Here is a 23,469-nt window from a genome sequence, read left to right as displayed (position 1 = left end):
AAAATGGGAAATCAGGGTATAATGGTTTTGTTAAAAGTATGTAACAGGCAGAAGGAGGCGTGGCAGACCCCACAAAGTATATATATTCTTGATCAGGGCGACGAGCTGAGTCGATTTGGCCCTGTCCGTCTGTCTGTCCGTCCGTCCGTCCGTCCGTATGTATGAACGCGTCGATTTCAGAAGATATAAGAGCTAGAGACTTCAATTTTTTTTAAATTGTCCGTAATTACAGCGCGCATATCAAGTTTATCATTAAAAATCGATAACCCATCCCGATCTTTTTTTATCGATAAAAAACCTTATCGAAAAGCAGTTATAAAATTATATCTTCTACACCCTTTTTGCTAGAGTCTCAAAATTTTTAATGTATGCTTATATGCAATTTATACAATTTCGGTTTTTGTTAAAATTTACCCCCCACCCTTAAATTCACCCCCTCACCATCACTTTTGTAAAAAGCGTATTTTAAATACTAGAGACTTGGGCTTTGGAATATACACACATATTCACCATATGACTACGCTCTAAAGTTTCATTAAGATCGTATGTCTACAAAAGAAATTATTTAACAAATAAATTCTCATAATATTGCCCACACTGCAGCGCAGCCCAAGCGCAGTCGCTGCTTACTGCGCAGTTAGCAGAGCGCAGGCTTATGCGTACGTGTGGATGCATGTGTATGTATGTGTGCATAAAAGAAGTGCAGAATGATTAGAATATCAGCTTGAAGGGTTCAGGGTATCTCCTAGTCGAGCAGTCTCGACTGGAGCTTTCTTACTTGTTTTAATATTAGGTTTAGTTTTATTAATAAAATGAAAACATAATTATGTTAATAAATACATGAAAATTGTTATACAAAAAGAAGTATTGCCGTAAGTCTTCTATATTAAATACTATATATATGTAAACTTAGAAATAGGGGTATGTTTGTTTGAATCTATTTGAATTTTGCCAGCGCCACTTGCAGAAGTGAGGTGGCGTAGTGTGTTAGCTGCATGACACTCGAATGAGATGTCGCGTTTCAAGTCCCGATCGGTGCAACTGATGTTAACTTTTTTAATTGTTTCAAAATATTTTTATATTTTCATAAATGAGTTTTCTATTTATCTTATATTTTTAAATACACCGAAATTGAAATTTTAACCATACTTTATGTGCGTTTTTAATAGTTTGGTTATTCTAGCAGATTCTTAGAATCACATCAGCAGTTAGTTTCGTTTAGTTTTGATGTTATTTTTTTTTAATTGTTTCAAAATAGTTTTATATTTTATTAAATGAGTTTTGTATTTCATTTATATTTTTAAATACATAGAAATTGAAATTTTAGCCATACAGAATGGGCATTTTTATTAGTTGGGTTCAGAGTAGTATCTAGTCGAGCACTCTCGACTAGAGTTTTCTTACTTGTTTTTATATTCGTTTATTAACAATTTACGTATATAATACAGTATGTGTTTAGCTGGCTAAGGGTAGCACACGATGCTTTCGGGACGGCCGTAAAGCATTGCTTCGAAAGCACTTTACCATCCCTTAGCCTGGGACAGCTGGTCTTCGCTCGATCCTGCGAGGTTCCATCATAATTGTGGCCGCGAAAGTGCTTATAAGTTTCCAAACTGCCTCCAATTCTAGCATTTCGTTAACCATGTTGTTCGCTCTAATGGAGCGCCCCATTGCTTCTTCCAGACAACGCCTCTCCTCTAGGAAGCGTCTACACTCGAATAAGACGTGGTTGGCGGGCTCCAACAGGCCTCGTCCGCAGCAAGCATGTTCGTCAGTTTCTTCGTGGCTAAAGCGCTTCAAGTAGCTCCGAAAGCATCCATATCCCGAGAGAATCTGTGAAAGATAAAAGTTAACCTCGCTGTATTTGCGGTTTACCCATGGCTCAAGCTCCGGAATGAGTGTATGTGTCTACCACCCTATAGTTGAGCTGTTCCACCTTTTTTGCCATCGTGCAATGATGTTCGCTCTGATATCGTTCCTCCGTATAGGCTCGTGTGCATTCCATTCCACGGCTTCGGCGACTAAGTCCTCCAGAGACACCATGCCGGCTATGAAGAGCGCCGCGTCGTCAGAGACTGTTCTGAACGCGCAGCAGACTCTGATTGCGCTCAGTCTGTAGGTGGCGCAAATGCCCCGGCTGTAGCTCGGCGTTGCCTTCTTGACCATATGGGCGCAGCATAGAGGATGACGGATTTAATAACGCTCATTATAAGGAGACAGCAGACTGGGACTCAGGGGCATGAATGGAGCTTAATCTTTTTGGAAAGAACGTTTCCATAATCGATTTAAGCTCCAAGCGATCCAAGCGATAGGCTGCACCTGTTTACCTGCGTATAGTTTTTTAACTACTATCTTGAATGCTCTGCCCCAAGGGTCATATTCGGCTGAGTCACACAACTTTAAGAGGCATTCTCTTTTACTTGTCCTAATGGCCTTCTTCAACTGTTTTCTAGCTGCCTGGTAAGCTAATTGTTTCTCAAAAGACGTAGACCTACCGCGAGGCCGTTGATAGCTTCTTCTCGCCTCGATGCATTTGCCTCGAATCTTACCTATTTGTGCATTCCACCAATACGTAGGATCTTGTTGTCGCGTGAACTGCTTGCGACGTAACATGCTCCTATTGCAGGCACTCTTAAATTGGGCTACCATTTGGCATGCTCTGGCCTCAGCATTACCAATTGTGCCCAGAGACTTTCTTACTTGTTATTTCAATGGGAAATCAGGGTATAATTTTTTTTTTAAATGTATGTAACAGGGAGAAGGAGGCGTGGCAGACCCCTTAAAGTATGTATATTCTTGATCAGGGCGACGAGCCGAGTCGATTTAGCCCTGTTCATCTGTCCGTATGTTTGAACGCGTCGATCTCAAAAGATATAAGAGCTAGAGACTTGAAATTTTTTTTCCTAGAACCGTGTATAGCACGCGCTTATCGAGTTTTGCTTTAAATATCGATAACCCTGTTTTTTATTATCGATTCAAAACATTACCGAAAGCCAGTAATAAATTTATATCTCCTACATCTTTGAAACTAGACTCTCCACTTTTAAATGTATACTTATATGCGTTTTATAAAATTTTTATCAAAATTTACCATACGCCCCTATATTCACCCCCTCACCATCACATTTGCAAAAGGCGTATTTTAAATACTAGGGACTTGGGCTCTGGCAAATACATGCTATGTTAGCTTCATGAAGATTGTCCATCCGCCCGCGCAGAGCGCCGCGCTAGTATGCAGAAAAGAACGGCCTTAATTTGAAGAGAGGCAGCCCGTGAAACGGCAATAAGAAATGGTTAAAGTATTGACTTGAATCGAACAGCGTTTCGATATGATTGCACCGACTACACCTTGTATCCTTTAGTTTGCATTGGTCTAATGGACGTTGTTTGTTAACATTGAAGTTTGCTGGTGAAACGCCCGGTTTGTGCTGCCTTAGTTGTAAAGTGACATTGCCATTAATGGTTCCGCCACCAGAGCCATAGCGTTCCCTGCTTTATGGCGAAGCATTAGAATCACGACATTTTCTAGCGAGCACTTAAAAATACAATGACTGTTTTCAAATGACGGAAATGGGGCGGAAATTATTGAAGAAGACGGATATAATCCGACATCTAAGGTAATTTACGTCAGAAACTTTATTTTCTTTGATTGCAAAAAAAAAAAAAAATTTTTGGAATAATGTAGTTTGTTAGATTTCTGTAAGAACTGTTTGTAAGTCAAATGAAGAAATCACAGCTATGAAAAGAGCAATTCTCCAAGATTTGCAGCAAATGCTTTGTTGGGCTCAGCAATCATCGCTTCATTGCAATTAAGAGCGGCAGTTCATAGAATATGTTAGCATTTAAGAGAATTTGTAACTGAGATTGCGCACTCTCTTTTGCGTTGTCTCTTTCTCCCACGCAGCGGCTCAGCTTAATCAACCGGCTCGCGTACATTGAAATTAGTATGCAATTAACTCTTGTTTAAAGCAGATGCAGTGTTAGATTGACTATTACATACATAGTAGCGTACAGCTTGACAGTCTAGTCGCTTGCTCGCGTCTATCACATAAGCTGTATAAACTCTAATAATCGCTAATAAACTAATCATTAAGTAAATTCAATCATTTAATAATTTAAAGCTATTCGACAAGTCTCGATAGCTCAACATGCTTCATGTACATCATGCATTGGTCAGGCTGTTTAAGACTGCTTTAGAGCCAGCTGGAACACATGAACGCACACATGAACGCACACAAACCAATTAGGGGTTCTAAAATACAATTTTTACTGTATTTGTTTCAGGTGAGGAAACTACCAAGAAGGTTAGTTCGATAAATTATTACGCATATCGTTTGATGATTCGTGAAAATTCTGACAATTATTTTTTGTGATTTCGTCGACTGCTTCAACAATACTGCGTTGACATGTACGTTAAAATCGAAACGGAGCGCCTGACTTTCATCCCTTTTAATCAAGCTAAATTGCGTTCGGAAGAGTATATTCATTTACGCGAATTTTATTTACGAAGAAGAAGCCACTAATTATCCAACTGAAATTTTGAACTCCTTGGATGTGCCTAATTTACCACTGCACAATTTACAACTGAAGGTTGGCTCGGTAGTTATCTTGCTTAGAAATTTAAACCAACCAAAACTGGGCAATGGAACGCGATTGGTGATAAGAAAACTGATAAGCAATGTGATTCACGCGTCGATAATCAAAGGAAAATTTAAAGATGAGGAAGTTCTTATTCCAAGGATTGCGATGATCCCAACAGATATGCTCTTTGAGTTTAAACGAATTCGATTCCCGATTCGTCTTGCCTTCGCCATGACGATCAACAAATCACAGGTCCAATCCTTGACTATTTGTGGCCTCAATCTAGAAAATGTGTGTTTTTCTCATGGTCAATTGTACATGGCATGCTCACGTGTTGGCAAACCATCCGCATTATTTGTTCTTGCACCTGACCCAAAAACGAAGAATGTCGTTTACCACAAGGTACTTGAATAAAATCCAATTAATAAATTAATCAGAGTGAACAAAATAGCTTTCAAAATTTTTTTACCTAGAAATAATGGATAGGACAATGCAACGTTTGCCGGGCCAGCTAGTATGTGCATAAATATAAAATAATTATACTGCACTATAGAAAAAAGACCGAAATTTTTGAAAAAAAAAAAAAACAATTTTTACCAATATTTAACATGAAGCTTACAGCACATACTTTTAGATACAAATTATTAAACAAAATCATCATATAATACAAATATGTAAAAGTGTATGACAATCCAGTTTTTATTATACTCTAAAATAAAATTAAACAAGTAAGAAAGCTCTAGTCGAGTCTACTCGACTACGAGATCCCCTGAACCCTTGGCTATTTCAATAATTTTTCGCGTCTTTCAGCTTACACAAGAAACACGCACGCACACACACACACACACACACACACACACACACACACACACACATATACACACACACACACACGCATACAAACAATTACATACATATACACTTACAAGCATAAACACGCATGGGCGGCAGTGAGCGCTTACTATGAGAACTTAATTGCTTAATTAATTTTTTTTTTTTTTGTGGGCATACGATCTTCATGAAACTTTCAGATTATGATTATAACATGGATATGCATGTAATTGCCAAAGCACAAGTCTCTAGTATTTGAAATACGCGTTTTACAAAAGTGAGGGTGAGGGGGTGAATTTAGAGGTGGGGGGTAAATTTTAACAAAAACCGAAATTGTATAAATTGCATATAAGCATATATAAAAAATTTGGAGACTCTAGCAATAAAGGTGTAGAAGATAATTTTATAGCTGGTTTTCGATAAGGTTTTTTATCGATAAAAAAAGATCGGGATGCGTTATCGAATTTTAATGATAAACTCGATATCCGCGCTGTAATTACGAACATTTTACAAAAAATTTGAAGTCTCTAGCTCTTATATCTTCGGAAATCGACGCGTTCAAACATACGGACAGACGGACAGACGGACAGGGCCAAATCAACTCAGCTCGTCACCCTGATCAAGAATATATATACTTTGTGGGGTCTGCCACGCCTCCTTCTGCCTGTTACATACATTTCAACAAAACCATTATACCCTGATTTCCCATTTTCAATGGGTTCAGGGTATAACAAGTAAGAAGACTCTAGTCGAGACTGCTCGACTAGGAAATACCCTGAACCCTCTAATCTGATATTCTAATCAGTCTGCACTTCTTTTCGACACACATACATACACACGCATGTATTAGAAGCGACTGCGCTTGGGCTGCGCTGTAGTGTAGGCAACATTATAAGAATTTATTTGTTGAATAATTTAATTTCTAGACGTACAATCTTAATGAAACTTTCAGGGTGTAGTCATATGGTGAAAATGTATGTACATTCCAAAGCACACGTCTCTAGTACTTGAAATACGCCTTTTACAAAGGTGATGGTGAGGGGGTGGATATAGGGGTGGAGGGTAAATTACAACAAAAATCGAAATTATATAAAATACATATAATTCTACATTTGAAATTTGGAAACTCTAGCTTTAAGGGTGTAGGAGATATAATTAAATAACTAGCTTCGATAAGGGTTTTAATCGCTAATAAAATATCGGGAGTAGTTATCGATATATAGAGAAAAACTTGATATGCGCGTGGTATACACGGACCTAGGAAAAAAAATTTCAAGTCTCCAGCTTTTATATCTTCTGAGATCGACGCGTTCATACATACGGACGGACGGACGGACAGACAGACGGACAGGGCTAAATCGACTTTGCTCGTCGCCCTGATCAAGAATATATATACTTTGTAGGGTCTGCCACGCCTCCTTCTGCCTGTTACATAGTTTTAACAAAACCATTATACCCTGATTTCCCATTTTCAATGGGTTCAGGGTATAACAAGTAAGAAGGCTCTAGTCGAGACTGCTCGATACTCGATAGGAGATACTCTGAACCCTCCAAGCTGATATTCTAATCATTCTGCACTGATAAGTTATTAGTTGAATAATTTACCTAGTAGTTAGATTATGTTTATGAAACTTTCATATTGTAAATATGTATATGTATATGTATATGTATATTGTATATGTATGTGTGTATAGTCTAAAGCACAGATCTCTAGTACTTGAAATTTAAAAAATTACAAAATCTTTGTCTTCATCGTATGTACACATGTTTATACGCAGTAAATCTGAAATCTCCAGGTCTTCCTTCTGCCTACTTTTCACTAAACCCAATATACATATGTACATGCCCTGATTTCCCATATTCAATGGGACATATACAAACATATACATATACATACATATAAATATACATATACATATACATATACATATACATATACATATACATATACATATACATATACATATACATATACATATACATATACATATACATATACATATACATATACATATACATATACATATACATATACATATACATATACATATACATATACATATACATATACATATACATATACATATACATATACATATACATATACATATACATATACATATACATATACATATACATATACATATACATATACATATACATATACATATACATATACATATACATATACATATACATATACATATACATATACATATACATATACATATACATATACATATACATATACATATACATATACATATACATATACATATACATATACATATACATATACATATACATATACATATACATATACATATACATATACATAACATATACATATACATAACATATACATATACATATAAATATATTCAATTATTGTTTTATTATACATACATATGTATGTATATACATAAAAAAAAAATAACTGGCCATAAGATTCTTTTCTACAAATGAATATACTCGTTTCAATTTGCTGTAGAGTATGAGAATGGGCGTACCTATTTTTTTTTACTTATATAAGGTAGTGAAAAAGATGGCAATAGCTTTAGCCACACAGAAAAATTCGTATGTCACTTTGACTCAAGCTAAAAAACCGGATCTTGACTCGGGACTTGAGTAAAATTACGTCCTCGACAGTAGTTATGAATGGAGGTAGTAGTTGCAGCCCAAGTGTTTGCACCTGTTCCATCCAGAAGTCGAAGTAAACTCGTTGAGTGTAACTCAGTAAGCAACCACTTATTGTCGGCAAGATGTTATGGAGAAAGAGATGGAAGGGTGGGTCGAAAAGAGCTCAGCTCTACTCAGCTGAAGCGAGTTCTCTCAATGGCCGTGAGTAGTTGCCGCTCACCCCGAAATTTCATTCAAAGTCTCCAGTTATAACCCGAATCGGCATGTTGAGCTTAAGACAACTACAATAATAATACTAAAACAGAAACAACAAAGGAAGGGAATTTAGCAATGCTGAGTTAATGATAACAAGCCATTCGCTTACGTTACACGGCAACAGGTGATGGACGACAAGAGTCGTCTTCGTCTTAGAGTAAAGTTAAGTTGCTACCTGTTAATGCATACATACATCAAACGATGCCTACAAACTAATACATAAGAACAATATATATATATATATTTAAGTGTAGTAGTATATATATATGTATGCGTGTGGCCAAACGCGTACAGGTGCTTATACCCGTGCCAGAGCGTTCAAGACGGGTTTGTTTGAGATCAATTGATAGCCGTAGCATTGTGTAATGTTGATCTTGTTTTGGTAACGTAGTGGAGCATTGAGTTAAATGAGCCTGACTCTTATTTTTTCTGGATGTCTGCTGGTCTGGTCCGCAAGACAACTTTTAGTATGAGAACGCTAGTGTCTTTTGTGAGTATATTATATCTGAATGGTATTGGTATTTCAAGTGTTTGCACTTTTTCATCAAGAAGGTCATGGTCGATTCAAGCGATCCTGATCTCGCAGTATTTCTTGAACATTGAACGAAATGGGTGCGCAGAGTCACTCGTAAAATATAAAAATAATTTAGCAGTTTACATTTATTCTCTTCTTAAAAAAATTTAATGCTAATTGCTTTTTAAAATGGAATCATGCGTTTTGATACCAAAAGAATTATCTTTAACCGGAATATCCTTACCAAATAAACAAAAAGAATTTGTATTAACTGTGTGTGCAACTACTAACATCAAAAAAGGAACTGTATTTTGTCCGTTTCAAGGTACTATTCGTACCGATAAAATTGAAAACTTAAAGCATCCTGATGAAAATGATGTAAGTGCGCTTGTGCCAGTTAATAATAATAATAATTCATTTTAAAATAGTGTTGTTTAAAATTAGAAATTAACCAAAAAATTATTTATTATTTATTGTATATAGCGCAGCGACTAGAATAAGGTTGATCAGCAAAGAGTCTACAGGTACCAGAATTTCGTATGGTTTTTATATTTCTGATCCGGAAGAGCTTAGTTGGTGTAGCCATATTTCCCTATCTGTATGCATAAACAGAACCCACAAGAGACTCGAAATTTGTTGTGTATGATCCTATAAAAAAAGCGCGAGAATTAATTATGTAAAAAAAAAAAAGAAAAACGTTCAATGTAAATTTGTGAACGTATGTATTTCGTATATCCTTTACAAATTTGTTGTAGATTTTGGATACCCAATTTAATCAAATAATTAAAGTTACTTTGCATTTTTTCTTAGTTGTCAAATATTTAATAAAACTTCTAGATCATTTTACTGATAATTTGATTGAAATCCATACCAAATCATTGATGCTGTTAAATATTAATGTTAACATAAATACAAAAAATCTAAAGATGTAAAAGATATAATTTATAATTTAAGTTTGAAAAGGCTTTTAGTCGATAATAAAAACGCCTCGACCGTTTTTTAAAATGCAAGTATACACAGCGCGGATATCGTTTGCTTCAAAAAATCGGTAACTACTACGGTCGAGGCGTTCAAGCATACGGACAGACAGACATAACTAAATCGACTCATCTCGTCTCTGATCGGGGTACGCCACACCTCCTTATACGTGTTACATACATTTAGACAAAAACATTAAACCCTGATTTCCCATTTTCAATGGGTATAACCCTGCGAAAAGCTTATATTCTCATCATCCTGGGGGGATGAAGTTTTTGAAGTTTTTCACTACTTTCCACGCCTCTAGTAGGCGTAGACTCTTAATGTTCTATCAGTTGGAATGTAGCATAATAGTATTTTGGAAATTTACTCTCAATAAATGAAATCGGGCGTTACCAACTACATCCCATCAGCAATTTAGTAGCTACGTTTAGCTTTAATACTGTAGAAAATTCAGTTTTTCCCGATTGACCAAGCCTCTACTGGGCGTAGACACCATTTTGGTCAGTTCTTAGAACGAGCTAACTGTAACCTAACTACAAAATAGGAATGCTTGCGCTAAAAAATATGAAAATTACAGACGTAATAATTATGTTTGGGTCATCGATAGAGGAGGTTACTAGTAACTTAGCTCATGTACTTTAGGAGATATAAGCTTTTGCGGTTTGCCACGCCGCCTATGGGCGGAAATATATCTACCATAACTACACAAAATTCCAGGTCTCTAGCATCAATACTGCCCAGAATATAGCAGAATTTGAAAAATTACTATATCTTCACGTCCGATTTGTCACGTCCCTAGTGGGCCTAGCCATATAATTTTTTTATCTTTATACAATCATAATATAAGCTCATGTGCAAAATTGTAGAGTTCTAGCTGTAAAACTCTAGGAGATACAGCTTTATCCGATATGCCACGCCTCCAGTGGACGTAGATATATCCGCCGTAGCTTGTTGACTTGGCTGGTCAACACGAATCTACATTCCAAATTTCAAGGCTCTAGCTTTTCAGCTAATATGATTTCTGGCATATCGGAAAATGCATTTTTACAAACATCGCTAAATCGACTCAGTTCATCCCCGAGATCAAGATTAAATATACTTTGTCAGCCTCCTTCTGCCTGTTACATAATTTTAACAAAACCATTATACCCTGATTTCCCATTTTCAGTGGCTTTAGGATAAAAAAAAAAAAATAATGTGAATGGTTATTCTTTAGGTGGTGACACCCGACGTTCTTACTTGTTTAATTTGTGATTGACATAACTACCTTTTGAGTGATATCAAGCAGAATTTGAAGCCACTCCTCTTTCTTGGATGTTACAGTTAGTCGCCGCTGAATGGAGTAGCGAATTGTTGTCATCGCCAAAACCTATTTTCTGCAAATATTGTGCAAATTGTCTTTTAAAGCTTATAGGTAAGCCTTGTGGCTCAATACACACAAGTTTTCCTACTCCTCTTGATCTCCTAATTGATGTTTGTGATTAAAAACGATTTCAAAATTCAGTTATACTATGTATATTTTCGGATTTTGCTCTTACTTTCTCAAAAGAATATAATATAGAACATTAGTTCCTGAAAGTACTATCAATTATTATTATATATATTCTTTTTTTGCAAATACATATAAGTATATATTTGATTTTCAACTCCGACTATTAAATCTCTGGATATCAATGATAAAGTTAATTTAGAAATCAGAACTTCAGAAAATACCACAACGGCGATTATTATCACACCATCTACTATTTACTATTTATTTATTTAGTTATTTTACTACTTACTATTTTACTATTTACCAGACATTGCTTCACATTAAAAAAAAATAATGTTCATGCATCGCCGCTTCGCAAAATATTTTTATAAACATATGTACATACATATGCATATACATACATATGTACAAATATATGTATGTGTGTATTTTATGAATGATTTAGAACATTCACAGGGCTGTGGTAAATAACTTCTGAAGCATTAAAGAAAACTGTGAGAACTTCTTTCAAATTCATTGTGCCCATCTTTAAGAGTTCCCAACGTCATGGGAGAGTGATCACCCCATGAACTTTAAAAAAGAATGTTGATGCATTTAATTTGATATACTTAAATCTAAATGAACGTGTGTTCTTATGTACTTCTGATACATATACATACATATATATTTAGTTAGGAGCTACGGCTAAAAGTTAACAAAAATACTAAACTACCAAAAATTCAATTGCTGGAATATTTAATGCGTTATAGGATGTCCTTTATTGTTTAAACAGCTTTTAGAAGTTTTAGCATTGACAACACTAGTTTTCTTGAATACCCCTTAACGATTTTTGCTCTTTCTTTCACGATATCTAAAGGCTTAGGTTTCGATTAAAGTTTTGAAATAGTATGTATCTTACCTGAAATGTTTTTCTAACATATACTAACAATATACTTTTGGATGTATATCAGGATTTTTGGAAGGTGTTTTAATGGGTGTGGTGTATTATATGCATTTTCCGATATGCCAGAAATCATATTAGTTAAAGAAAGCTAAAATTTCCTATATATTCTCGGGTTGACCACCCAAGACCAAAGATCTATGGCGGATATATCTACAGAGCGTGGCAAACCTTAAACGTTTATATTTCCTACAACTCAAAACTTCAAAGCTTCAAAAAATTGCTTAGAAACTGACCATAATTTATGTGTCTATGTTCAGTGGAGGCGGGACAAAGCTGGGAAAAACTAAATGTTCTACAGTATTAGAGCTAAAAACTCATAACTTAAAGACTAATTTGCGGTTCCCTTATTATCCTCTATTATTTTTTGAATACCGACTCCAATCTAACCGGTATTGATTTGTGGCTTTTTGACTAAAGTTTTCTTGTGTTTTTATACCCTTATTACGGTATTTACTCATCGTTAATTAAATATTTATAAATATTTATAATATAATTTAGAATATAAATATTTTATACATATTCACTTTATTTTTCAGCTAAGATATCGGCACGGTTTATATCACGAAATTTCATACAATTATGGAAAGGGTGTTATTCATTGTAATTGGATAAGATTTCTTAAAATTGCCAGTTCATTCGACTCTAATGTAAATATAATCAGTTCGATGGTTAAAGGAGATCCATTGTATGAAGTTATAAAGCCAATAAAAATGTATGAAGAATTAGTCGCATATTATATTCCGGAACCCCCCGAAGACAGTATATTTTTGACTGTGCGTTCCACGCTCTATAGAGAAACTATGAACTCGATTTTAAAGGGTATTTACATAAAAGGAAAATAAAAAATTGTCCTTAATTACTATTCTACTTTTCCAGATACTCCCCTTGATTTGTCATTAGCATTAATGCATAAAACACCAGATTTGCCACTATCTCCTCCAGTAAGTGAGGACGAGCAAAAGTCAACCTTGAGTGACTCTTCTGGTTCTTTATTATCACTTAATGACAGCACAATTGACAGCTCAACTGCTTCTTCATCTACGTCAATGGACGAAATAAATAAATATGGATTACAAAATATTACTGCAATCTCATCTAAAAATAAAATTAACTTTAAAACCTACCAATACGGACCAGTGAAAAAACGAATGGGTAAAAACGAAAGAGCCTTACTTCCCTGTGAAGTCTGCGGAAAAGCATTTGATAGGCCTAGTCTATTAAAGAGACATATGAGAACACATACAGGTAATTTTGTTTTATATATGTATATATTGGGTAATTAAGATTGAGTACTCTAATCGATCAATTCATATCTGTTATAATCCGATTGACAAAAATTTGGCTATTTAGAAATCAATTTGATTTTTATCTGTAGCTCTATTTTAGCACTATGTATGTGCCATCGGACACCTGGAACAAATTTATTCAACGCATACATTTTTATACCCTGAACCAATTTTCAATGGGAAATCAGGGTATAATGGTTTTGTTAAGTGTATGTAACAGGCAGAAGGAGTCGTGGAAGACCCCATAAAGTATACATAGTCTTGATCGTTAATACATATATGCTTTTTAACTTTTTTTTTGGAAAGCACCTTTAAACAAGTAAGAAAGCTCTAGTCGAGACTGCTCGCTACGAGATCCCCTGGACCCTTGGAATAATAGCTATTTCATCTTTCGTCTTTCGTCTTTTAGCTTACACAAGAAACACGCGCACATACAAACACACGCACGCACGCACACACAGGCATACATACATACACCCACACACACACAAACACACACATACACATAAACATTTACACACACATACACACACAAGCATAAACACGCATGGGCGGCAGTGTGCGCTTCCTATGAGAACTTAATTGTTTAATAACTTTTGGACATACGATCTCCATGAAACTTTCAGATTATGATTATAACATGGATATGCATGTATTTGCCAAAGCAAAAGCCACTAGTATTTGAAATACGCGTTTTACAAATGTGATGGTGAGGGGGTGAATATAGGGGTGGAGATTAAATTTTAACGAAAACTGAAATTGTATGAATTGCATATGAGCATACATTAAAAATTTGGAGACTCTAGCAATAAAGGTGTAAAAGATATAATTTTATAACTGGTTTTCGATAAGGGGTTTTATCGATAAAAAAGATCGGGATGAGTTATCGATTTTTAATGATAAACTTGATATGCGCGCTGTAATTACGAACATTTAAAAAAAAATTTGAAGTGTCTCTTATATCGGTAATCGACGCGTTCAAACATACGGACAGACAGACGGACAGGACCAAATCGACTCAGCTCGTCGCCCTGATCAAGAATATATATACTTTGTGGGGTCTGCCACGCACGAATAAACACGCATTGGCTGCAGTGTTGGCTTACTATGGGAACATAATTGCTTAATAACTTCTTTTCTGGATAGACCATCTTCATGAAACTTTCAGAATATAAATATAATATGTTATGAATATAACATAGATATGCATGTTTTTGCCAAAGCACAAGTCTCTATTATTTGAAATACGCCTTTTACAAATGTGATGGTAAGGGGGTGGATATAGAGGTGGGGGTAAATTTTAACAAAAACTGAAATTGCATAAATTGCATGTATGCATACATTTGGAGACTCTAGCAATAAAGATGTAGAAGATAAAATTTTATAACTGGTTTTCGATAGGGTTTTGGATCGATAAAAAAAGATTGTTATGAGTTATCGATTTTTAATGGTAAATTCGATATCCACGCTGTAATTACGGACATTTTAAAAAAATTTGAAGTCTCTAGCTCTTATCTCTTCTGAGATCGACGCGTTCAAACATACGGACAGACGGACAGAGCTGAATCGACTCAGCTCGTCGTCATGATCAAGAATATATATATATTCGCCGCCTTCTGCTTGTTACATACATTTAACAAAACCATTTTACCCTGATTTCCCATTGAAAATGGGTTCAGGGTATAAAAATGCAAATTTCATGAAGAAAGTACATCCACAAGAAAAGTTATTAAATAATTAAGTTCCCATTGTAAGCCACCACTGCAACCCATGCGTGTTTAGGCGTGGGTGCTTGTGCGTGTGTGTGTTTGTGTGGGTTTGTGTGCGTGTGTATGATGTGTGTGTCTATGCTTGTGTGTGTATGCGTGTGTGTGTCTTGCGTAAGCAGAAAGACGCGAAAAATGATTGAAACAGCTATTGCTCGAAGGGTTCAGAGGATCTCGTAGTCGGGCAGTCTCGAATAGATCTTTCTTACTTATTATTAGTTGGGTTCAGGGTAGTATCTAGTCAAACACTCTCGACTAGAGTTTTCTTACTTGTTTAATCATAAAAGAGTCTTCCACGAGTCATAATTTAATCATTTCTGACTCATATTCGAATGAAACTTTCAATAATTTGCAACGAAAATAATTGTTTTATTAAGCTGCGTGGGAATTAACAGACGTGTTTACTTTTGTGTTCTGCAATTATTCTTGTTTTCTTAATTAAATATTCTTATTAAATTTTACATAATTGCGGTTCGGTTGAATATAGCAAATATCTATATTTTTCCTGTGCACGGTTTGATCCGTTGTTCACTGTGTTTTTATACCCTGAACCCATTTTCAATGGGAAATCAGGGTATAATGGTTGTGTTGAAATGTATGTAACAGGCAGAAGGAGGCGTGGCAGACCCCACAAAGTGTATATATACTTGATCAATGTGACGAGCTGAGTCGATTTGGCTCTGTCTGTCTGTCTGTCCGTATGTATGAACGCGTCGATTTCAGAAGATATAAGAGCTAAAGACTTCAAATTTTTTTAAAATGTCCGTTATTACAGCGTGGATATCGAATTTATCATTAAAAATCGAAACTTATAACAATCTTTTTTTTATCGATAAAAACCCTTATCGAAAACCAATTATAAAATTATATCTTCTACACCTTTATTGCTAGAGTCTCAAAATTTTTAATGTATGCTTATATGCAATTTATGCAATTTCGGTTTTTGTTAAAATTTACCACCCACCCCTATATTCACCCGTCACCCTCACTTTTGTAAAACGCGTATTTCAAATACTAGAGACTTGTGCTTTGGCAAATACATGCATATCCGTGTTATCATCATAATCTGAAAGGTTCTTGAAGATCGTATGTCCCCAAAAAAAGTTATTAAACAATTATGTTCTCATAGTATGTTCTCATTGCATGTGTATGTGTTTGTGTATGTGTGTGTAAATGATCGTGTATGTGTGTGTGTGTATGTATGCCTGCCTGTGTGTGTGTGTGCGTGTTTCTGTTTAAGCTGAAAGACGCGAAAAATTATTGAAATAGCTATTACTCCAAGGGTTCAGGGGATCTCGTAGTCGAGCAGTCTCGACTAGAGCTTTCTTACTTGTTTATTATTAATTTGTGAAGTCTTGTGTGCAGCGTCGGTTCATTAGTTTCATTATTTGCATGTTTGCTTTAGTGTTTCTATTTGTTGGCGCTCTCCCCAGTTTACTCTTTCTAAGTTTTTTAGTGTGAGTGTGTGCTAATTGCTTTCACTATCTACTGTTGTTGTATTTGCCTCTCTCGTAATCTTTGATTTTCGTGCTGTGCAAGTATGCTCTCTCGCTGTGGACCTTTGATCCGCTCTGTAACGGCTGTTTTTGTTGTTGACTCGCTCTCTCAACATATATTTTCGTTGCGCTCTGTAACGGCTGTTTGTTTTTGGGCTCGCTCTGAGCACATTTATACCTCTCTTGGTTTTTACATTTCTGTTTACATCCAGTAATTTTGTGATCTATATGCAAAAAAGCTTGCACTTTCAGGCAGGCAGTTGATTCTGCTTAAGCACTATTTATAAGTTGCTGGCTGTGTGATAACATGATGCATACTAAGTGTGCAGGTCTTACTGGGCGTGAATATGACACTACTACTAAAGCTGGTAGTGGAGGCGTACGCTGGTCTTATCCGATTTGCTTGGAAAAACAGATAAACATTTCTAAAATGTATAGTGCTGTGAGGACTCAATTTTTAAAACTGAAGAAGATTTCTATGCAGTTGACCAGTGACATGAAGAAATAATAAATCAGTATGGCTTTGAAAGTCCTCTCTCTCAATTGGAGACTCCTTCTGTAATAGTATCGTCACCTAATTCGCTTGCTCCTCCCTCCCCATGCGCTTCTGTTTTGTCGTCGGCTCCTAATTCACTAGATCCTCCTTCACCTTGTCCCAAATCTGTTTCTCCTATTAAGGCTTCTATTGAAACTCAAGCCCCCATCCCAAATTTAGTTACTACTTCTATTGTTGATTAAAAACATTATCGAAAACCAGTAATAAATTTATATCTGCTACATTTTTAAAGCTAGACTCTCCAAATTTTGTATGTATAATTATATGCATTTTATACAATTTCGATTTTTGTCAAAGGTTACCGCCCACCTCTAATTTACCCCCTCACCATCACATTTTTAAAAGGCGTATTTCAAATACTAGGGATTTGTGCTTTGGCAATGCATATCTATGTTATATTCATAATCTGAAAGTTTCATGAAGATAATTGAACAATTAGGTTCCCATAGTAAGCCACCACTGCAGCCCATGCGTGTGTATGCGTGCGTGCGTATCTCTGTGTGTGTTCGTGTATGTGTGCATATGCGAATAATTATTGATATATCAGTTGCTCGAAGGGTTCAGGGGATCTCGTAGTCGAACAGTCTCGACTAGAGCTTTCTTACTTGTTTTAATTTAAATTGACTCTCGTTTTTGTCAATAGCTTTCAGAAATAAATAAAAAATAAATAAATAAATAAATCATTTTCATTTACTATTGATATATTATCTTAAAAAATAACAACAACAACAAGTAAGAAAACTCTAGTCGAGAGTGCTCGACTAGATACTACCCTGAGCCCAACTAATAAAAATGCCCATTTAGTATGGCCAAAATTTCAATTTCGATGTATTTAAATTAAATAGAAAACTCATTTATAAACAAGTAAGAAAGCTCCAGTCGAGACTGCTCGACTAGGAGATACCCTGAACCCTCCAAGCTGATATTCTAATCATTCTGCACTTCTTTTATGCACACATACATACACATGCATCCACACGCACGCATAAGCCTGCGCTCTGCTAACTGCGCAGTAAGCAGCGACTGCGCTTGGGCTGCGCTGCAGTGTGGGCAATATTATGAGAATTTATTTGTTAAATAATTTCTTTTGTAGACATACGATCTTAAACTTTTAGAGCGTAATCATATGGTGAATATGTGTGTATATTCCAAAGCCCAAGTCTCTAGTATTTGAAATACGCTTTTTACAAAAGTGAGGGTGAGGGGGTGAATTTAAGGGTGGGGGGTAAATTTTAACAAAAACCGAAATTGTATAAATTGCATATAAGCATACATTAAAAATTTGGAGACTCTAGCAATAAGGGTGTAGAAGATATAATTTTATAACTGGTTTTCGATAAGGTTTTTTATCGATAAAAAAAGATCGGGATGAGTTAGCGATTTTTAATGATAAACTTGATATGCGCGCTGTCTCTAGCTCTTATATCTTCTGAAATCGACGCGTTCATACATACGGACGGACGGACGGACGGACGGACAGACAGACGGACAGGGCCAAATCGACTCAGCTGACTCGCCCTGATCAATACTTTGTGGGGTCTGCCACGCCTCCTTCTGCCTGTTACATACTTTTAACAAAACCATTATACCCTGATTTCCCATTTTCAATGGGTTCAGGTTATAAAATATAAAAACATTTTGAAACAATTAAAAAAAATTAATATTAGTTGCACCGATCGGTATTCGAACCGCGACTTCTCAATCGAGCGTCATGCAGCTAACACACTACGCCACCTCACTTCTGATAGGTGCCCTGGCAAAATTCAAATAGATTCACAGCTGCAGCGCCATCTAGCAAAACTAAACCAAACTAACAGCTTATGTGATTCTAAGAATCTACTAGAATAACCAAACTTTAAAAAACGAACATTTAGTATGGTTAAAATTTCAATTTCGGTGTATTTAAAAATATAAATTAAATAAAAACTCATTTATGAAAATATAAATATATTTTGAAACAATTGAAAGAATTAACATCAGTTGCACCGATCGGGATTCGAACCGCGACTTCTCGATCGCCAGCGCCAGCGCCACTAGTAGGAGTGAGATGGCCTAGTGTGTTAGCTGCATGACGCTCGATCGAGAAGCTGTGGTTCGAATCCCGATCGGTGCAACTGATATTATCTTTTTTAATTGTTTCAAAATATTTTTATATTTTATTAAATGAGTTTGGTATTTTATTTATATTTTTAAATACATCGAAATTGAAATTTCAGCCATACTAAATGGGCATTTTTGTTTGTTGGGTTCAGGGTAGTATCTATTCGAGCACTCTCGACTAGAGTTTTCTTACTTGTTACATTTGTTTTAGCGTAAGTATTCAAATTTTCTAGTTAGGTTACCATTAGCTCGTTCTAAGAACTGACCAAAATGGTGTCTACGCCTAGTAGGGGCTTAGCCAATCGGGAAAAACTGAATTTTCTTCAGTATTAAAGCTAAACGTAGCTACTAAATTGCTGATGGGATGTGAATGAGTATTCTGGAGTCGGTAACGCCGACTGCAACGTTCTCACTTGTTTTCTAGCTGTTTTACATGTACATGTATGTTTAACTATATTATAAATTTTCTTGCTGATTTTTGACATTTATTATGAATATTTGTTTTGCAGGGGAGAAACCTCATATTTGTTTTGTTTGTGGAAAAGGCTTTAGTACTTCGAGCTCTCTAAATACTCACAGGTAAAAACATATTATAAAATACACAAAAAATTAAGTAAATAATACCTACAATATTATAATAGACGGATTCACTCAGGTGAAAAGCCCCATGAATGTCAAATATGCGGTAAGAAGTTTACTGCTAGCAGTAACTTATATTATCATAGGATGACACACATAAAGGTAATAATTAAATTATTTCCATACCCTGAAGTCATAAATAACCCCAAAAAAAGTAGCTTTAGTCGGGACTGCGCGACTATGAGATCCCCTGAACCCTTTGAGCACCTGATATTTCAATAATTATTCGCACATGCACACACGCACATAAACACGCATTAGCTGAAGTATGAGTTTACTACGGTAACTTAATTGCTTAATAACTTTTCTTGTTGATGGACTATATTCACGAAACTTTCAGATGCTAATGTACAAGCACTAACCAGAGAACACATAGACTAGACATATACAACAAACTTTTCTACAGCAGAAAATGTTAACAAAGTCAGTGCGCTGCAAGCGCTCAAACGAAATGGTTCCATTCTTATATGAAGCACAGTTATGTACTAATTGTCTTACTCTCTCTCTATCCCTCTCTATGGTTTTTCAAATCACCGAACTCAGCAGCACACAAAAATTGAAATTTATTCGCGACTATCCCAGATCTTTCCATTTGAGTGAAAAGTATACCTAGATCATAAAAGAGTTTGTCAGGCTCATGCAAACAAAACGTAGCGTTTCGATGGATATACGTGGGAAGGGTATAAATCATAGCTCGCAAATAACTGTTAACACTTTTTCGTTGTCTGCAAAAAAGTGTCTTTCAGTGACACAGTCAAAAAAACTCAGACAGAAACTGTTTTTGTCGCGTTTGGCTTAGCTCTCTCGCGCTCTGAGGGAGATAGTTCTTTCTGTTTTCGTTTCCTCAAGTCAAACACTGATCGTTTGCTTGAGTTAAATGAAGTAACGGTAAGTTGCGTTTGTATGGGTAATCACGCGCGATTGCTGCGTTCTTTTTGTATGTATGTATGCGTGTATTTACATGCACACGAAGGCAAAAACATTTTCTGCTGAGTTTGTTAGTCAAAGTGTTTTTTGCTGAGAGGCTTTGTGTGAGGGAAAATCGTGTTAGTTTTACGCGACACTCATGTGAGAGCGTCACACGAATGAGTCATCGCATTGCGTCTGAGCGAAACAGATGCCAAAGAAAACAGAGAGTGACGCTCAGAGAGAGACGTGTCTGCACAATTTTTTTTGGTTATGATGCGAGAAAGAGAATAAACGAAAAAACGCTCAACTCTCATTTGCAAGCTCTGGTATAAATGCGTTGGTACTCACAATGAAAATGTTTTCGCGACGGGCAAGCAAGCTGAGTTCGGTGATATATAATTTGTGGGGTCTGTCACGCCTCCTTCTCCCTGTTACATACATTTCAACAAAACCATTATACCCTGATTTCCCATTGAAAATGGGTTCAGGGTATAAAAAGAAGGTGATGGGTGTAAGAATGGATTTCTAAATGAGATCAAAAATGAGTACATCAGAACCTTTTGAAAGAGCTACAATATGCCGATGAAACAAACTATTAAAAAATTTGTCGCATGTCAATTGTGACATGATTTGAATTTTTTATTAGAATGAGTAAATTATTTGTTTGTAATTTCGCAATAAGCATTTTGCTTTTTAGACTCATTCACGAAAGTGAAATGAGTATATTGGTTTTGTGCAATGTCCGTCTTGCTGTCCGTCCGTCTGTCCGTATGAACGCAATCTATTTCGGCGCTATTGAAGCTAGAGACTTGAAATTTGGAACACATACTCATGTATATCTTCGATTTATATAGTGTAAAAATTTTCCCGATCCGCCCACTAGGGGCGTGGCAAATCGGAAAATGCATTTTCCGATATACCAGAAATCACGTTTGTTGAAGAGCTAGAAAGCTGAAATTTGGTATATAGGTCCGCGTTGACCACCCAAGATTACGAGCTATGGCTGATATATCTCCGCCCATTGGGGGCGTGGCAAATCGGACAAAACTGTATCTCCTAAAGTTAGAATGTTGAAATTTTGCACGTAAGCTTATATTTTAATTTTATAAAGATGGGTGAAAAAATTATATATCTACCGCTACTAGGGGCGTGGCAAATCGGACCTGAAGATATAGTGATTTATCGAATTCGGCTATATTTTGGACACTATTGATGCTAGAGACCTGAAATTTGATATATATATATATACGCGGGTTGACCACCCACGTCCAACAAGCTATGGTAGATATATGTCCGCCCATAGGGGGCGTGGCAAACCGCAAAAGTTTATATATCCTACAGTTTAAGAGCTAGAAGTTTCAAATTTGGATAGTTTAGTTACTGGTAGCCTCCTCTATCGGTGCCCCACTGCTTTGCTTGACCAACCAATTGCTAAAATAAAATAGCTTATTAAGAGAGCGTCATCAGACAAAAGTACAGTAACGGCTAGAAAGTCTAGGAATCCATCGAAATTCTAAGAATGTGAGAAAGGGCGCGCTTCTGCCTGTAAGCATAGAATAGACGATGAGTGTGTGCACATGTATAGGAAAATCGCGCTGATCTGCTGCTGGCTTGAAGTCGGTATCCAATATATGGATATAAATATATATTATTAAATGTCAAAATTGTATAAATTATATATGTATGTAATTTGAATGCAATGATGCAATGATCATAGAAATAGCTATCGATGATTTTCCAATTTTATTGGGATCATGCCCTGTTTTTTTGTTGCGCACTAGACTTGAAAATTGCACTATATACTCTGGTTGACAGCGTTTGGGCTGTGAATGAGTCTTCTGCAATCGGTATCGCCCGACTGCAACGTTCTTACTTGTTATACTTATTTTTATAGTCTACTGACGAAACATCGCATAAAACTGAAAAATTCTCGTACAATTCAATTAATTCAATCGTTTTGTCGCCATCCCACATTTTACTTTGCTAGATTGTCGTGGTTTGAACCCTGCTGCTGTCCGTCTGTCCGTCCGTCCGTCTGTCCATATAAACTCTGTTTATTTAGGCGCTCTTGAAGCTAGAGACTTGAAATTTGGAACAGGTAAAAATATCTCCGATTTATAAAGCGTTAAAATTTTCCCGATTCGCCCACTAGGAGCGTGGAAAATCAGAAAATGCATTTTCCAATATGCTGGAAATCATATTAGTTGAAGAGCTAGAAAGCTAAAATTGAAATTTTGTATATATACTCTGGCTGACCACCCAAGATATATGTCCGTCCACAGGGTGCGTGGCAAAGCGCAAAAGTTTATATCTCCGAAACTATAAAAGCTAGACGCAAATTTTGATAATTAAGTTACTACTAACCTCCTCTATCTATGAGCCAAAAATAATTTGTACGCCTTTTTAGGGGCGTGGAATATCGGAAAATACCATGTAATTCTCACATTTTCATCCAAATTTTGTAGTTAGGTTACCGTTAG

The 23,469-nt window shown here is 36.0% G+C and overlaps 1 protein-coding gene and 1 long non-coding RNA gene across 2 annotated transcripts in view; one reads left to right on the top strand and one right to left on the bottom strand.

Moving 5' to 3' along the window:
- Positions 1–737: 737 nt before the first annotated feature.
- LOC149270099 (uncharacterized) lies at positions 738–12,778 on the bottom strand. The gene is made up of 3 exons (XR_016268940.1): positions 11,584–12,778; positions 11,070–11,178; positions 738–1,833 (listed from the first exon to the last, which is right to left on the bottom strand). It is a non-coding gene; the product is annotated as an uncharacterized LOC149270099 (long non-coding RNA).
- Positions 8,807–23,469, top strand: part of LOC149270094 (uncharacterized) — a 49,851-nt gene continuing 35,188 nt past the window's right edge. Inside the window, exons 1-5 of the mRNA XM_089463595.1 lie at positions 8,807–9,199; positions 12,774–13,056; positions 13,114–13,482; positions 19,951–20,020; positions 20,083–20,182. Of these exons, the coding sequence (XP_089319721.1) occupies positions 9,011–9,199; positions 12,774–13,056; positions 13,114–13,482; positions 19,951–20,020; positions 20,083–20,182 (1,011 nt within the window). The 5' untranslated portion in view covers positions 8,807–9,010. The remainder of the gene's footprint in view (positions 9,200–12,773; positions 13,057–13,113; positions 13,483–19,950; positions 20,021–20,082; positions 20,183–23,469) is intronic.

Source organism: Drosophila arizonae, chromosome 3, assembly GCF_054131065.1.
Source record: "Drosophila arizonae isolate 15081-1271.41 chromosome 3, UAZ_ARI_1.0, whole genome shotgun sequence".
Lineage (NCBI taxonomy): Eukaryota > Metazoa > Arthropoda > Insecta > Diptera > Drosophilidae > Drosophila > Drosophila arizonae.
Note: the sequence above shows the minus strand (reverse complement) of the source record. Positions and strands in the feature narration are given on the sequence as shown.